The 1,608-nt window shown below is 36.1% G+C and overlaps 1 protein-coding gene across 3 annotated transcripts in view; it reads right to left on the bottom strand.

Moving 5' to 3' along the window:
* The window catches only part of LOC107756706 (Rho guanine nucleotide exchange factor (GEF) 37), a 15,609-nt gene extending 14,043 nt beyond the window's left edge, over positions 1 to 1,566 (bottom strand). Inside the window, exons 1-3 of one of the 3 annotated variants that reach the window (XM_016573920.1) lie at positions 1,486 to 1,566; positions 1,116 to 1,402; positions 273 to 402 (exon numbers count right to left, since the gene is read on the bottom strand). In XM_016573920.1, the coding sequence (XP_016429406.1) occupies positions 273 to 402; positions 1,116 to 1,391 (406 nt within the window). In that variant the 5' untranslated portion in view covers positions 1,392 to 1,402; positions 1,486 to 1,566. Of the gene's footprint in view, positions 1 to 272; positions 403 to 1,115 lie in introns of all 3 variants that reach the window. The other 2 variants (XM_016573921.1, XM_016573919.1) reach the window with 2 other exon arrangements.
* Positions 1,567 to 1,608: the final 42 nt, after the last annotated feature.

Here is a 1,608-nt window from a genome sequence, read left to right as displayed (position 1 = left end):
TCAAAAACATTTTTTTTTTTTTATCTTACAAACCCCAAACTTCTGAACAGTAGTGTAAGCGTATGGTTATTTAGACTGTCAAGTTCCAAAAAGGACATAAATTGAAACATTCTATACATCATCATTACCATCTTGAAATTCAAGTTCTGGATTCTTCACTCATGAGCTCAGGGGTCAAAATATTTTGACCTGTGGGTGGGCATGACACATAGACAATGTGACAAGTAAACTGAAAGTGAACCAGAAATTCCAGCCTGTCTGGCTGTACTCACAGAGAGTTTCCAGGTATTTCGGGTCACTGTGACGTATCTGTGTCTGGTTGAGGAGGCTCAGGAGTCTGCTGGAAACATCCATCACTTCATCTATGTGCTGAAACATGTTCTCCAGGTTTGGGGGAGGAGGCTGCAAGAGACCCAAATAATATGATATTATCAAAGCTAAATCATTTAGTCCCATTTATGAGGTATACACTCAATAATAATAATATAATTATAATAAAAAAAAACATTATTTCTGTTTTATTTCTCATTCCTTTCAGATGGATTCAAATAATAATATAAATTTTTTTTTTGATTACTCTTTTAATATGTTGTTGTCATCATTATTATATATTTTTTTTAAATACTACCTTTTTTTGCACATTGTTTGATATATAGTACGTTTGCTTGGTTTTTGATGATGTCTGTTAATAGTTGTGACCTGTACGTAATGTAACAACCAAATTATTTGATGTTAATGTTTCTAAAATGAAAAGAACATTTAATTTGAAAAAAAATAAAATAAATATATATATATATATATATATATATATATATATATACACACATGGCAGGTTTGCTGAAAATTAATTGCATTTTTCAGTTTAGAGGCCATGTGTTAAATACAGCTTTAACAGAACTAACTGTTATATTATCTGATTAGATTGTTAATGTTTATATTAATATAAGAATTATTTCAGAGTGCTTTATTTCAGTGGTGATAGAAGCAATACATGTAAAACACAGAAAGCTGTTGGTCTTAAGAATAACACGTGTCACCATACCAGATAAATCAGGACTTTTACTGCAATTTAACAAATGTAATGTTTGAAAATGGCTGCTAGAGAACTTGTCTACCTGTAGTTTCTGCAGGTTGTTGTGGATGGTGACCGTACAGAGCTGCAGATGTTTCAGGTAGTTCCTCTCTGTCTGCACCAGCTCCTCTATCGCCATGAGCTGCCTCTGAGTGGCTCTCTCTCTGGCTGCTGCCTCCCGTGCCTTTCTCTCCTCTTCATCCTCTTCCTCCTCTGCAGGCTCATCCAAGGTGTCAGCCATTTCTTTAGCTCCCTCTTTCTCCTCTCTGATCTCCTTCTCTGCCTTCAGTGTTACATTTGCCTTCAGGGAATTTGCCATAGCAGGTATGTCTAAAAGAAAAATAGAGGAAGTTAAACAGGAAGTTAAACATTTCAAATGAAATGCAATATGAACGTGTGAAGGGGATGCACACATGTATTTAACCCTTAAAATATGTAATTGTGTCGGCGCCAATAGCCTTGTGGGCAGTGCGCCGACATATAGTGCCGTTGTGCTCTGGGTGTCCCGAGTTCAAGTCCCGGCTCCTCGACCTTTC

This window comes from Sinocyclocheilus rhinocerous, unplaced genomic scaffold (genome assembly GCF_001515625.1).
Source record: "Sinocyclocheilus rhinocerous isolate Xijiao unplaced genomic scaffold, SAMN03320098_v1.1 scaffold892, whole genome shotgun sequence".
In the NCBI taxonomy this organism is placed as follows: Eukaryota; Metazoa; Chordata; class Actinopteri; order Cypriniformes; family Cyprinidae; genus Sinocyclocheilus; species Sinocyclocheilus rhinocerous.
Note: the sequence above shows the minus strand (reverse complement) of the source record. Positions and strands in the feature narration are given on the sequence as shown.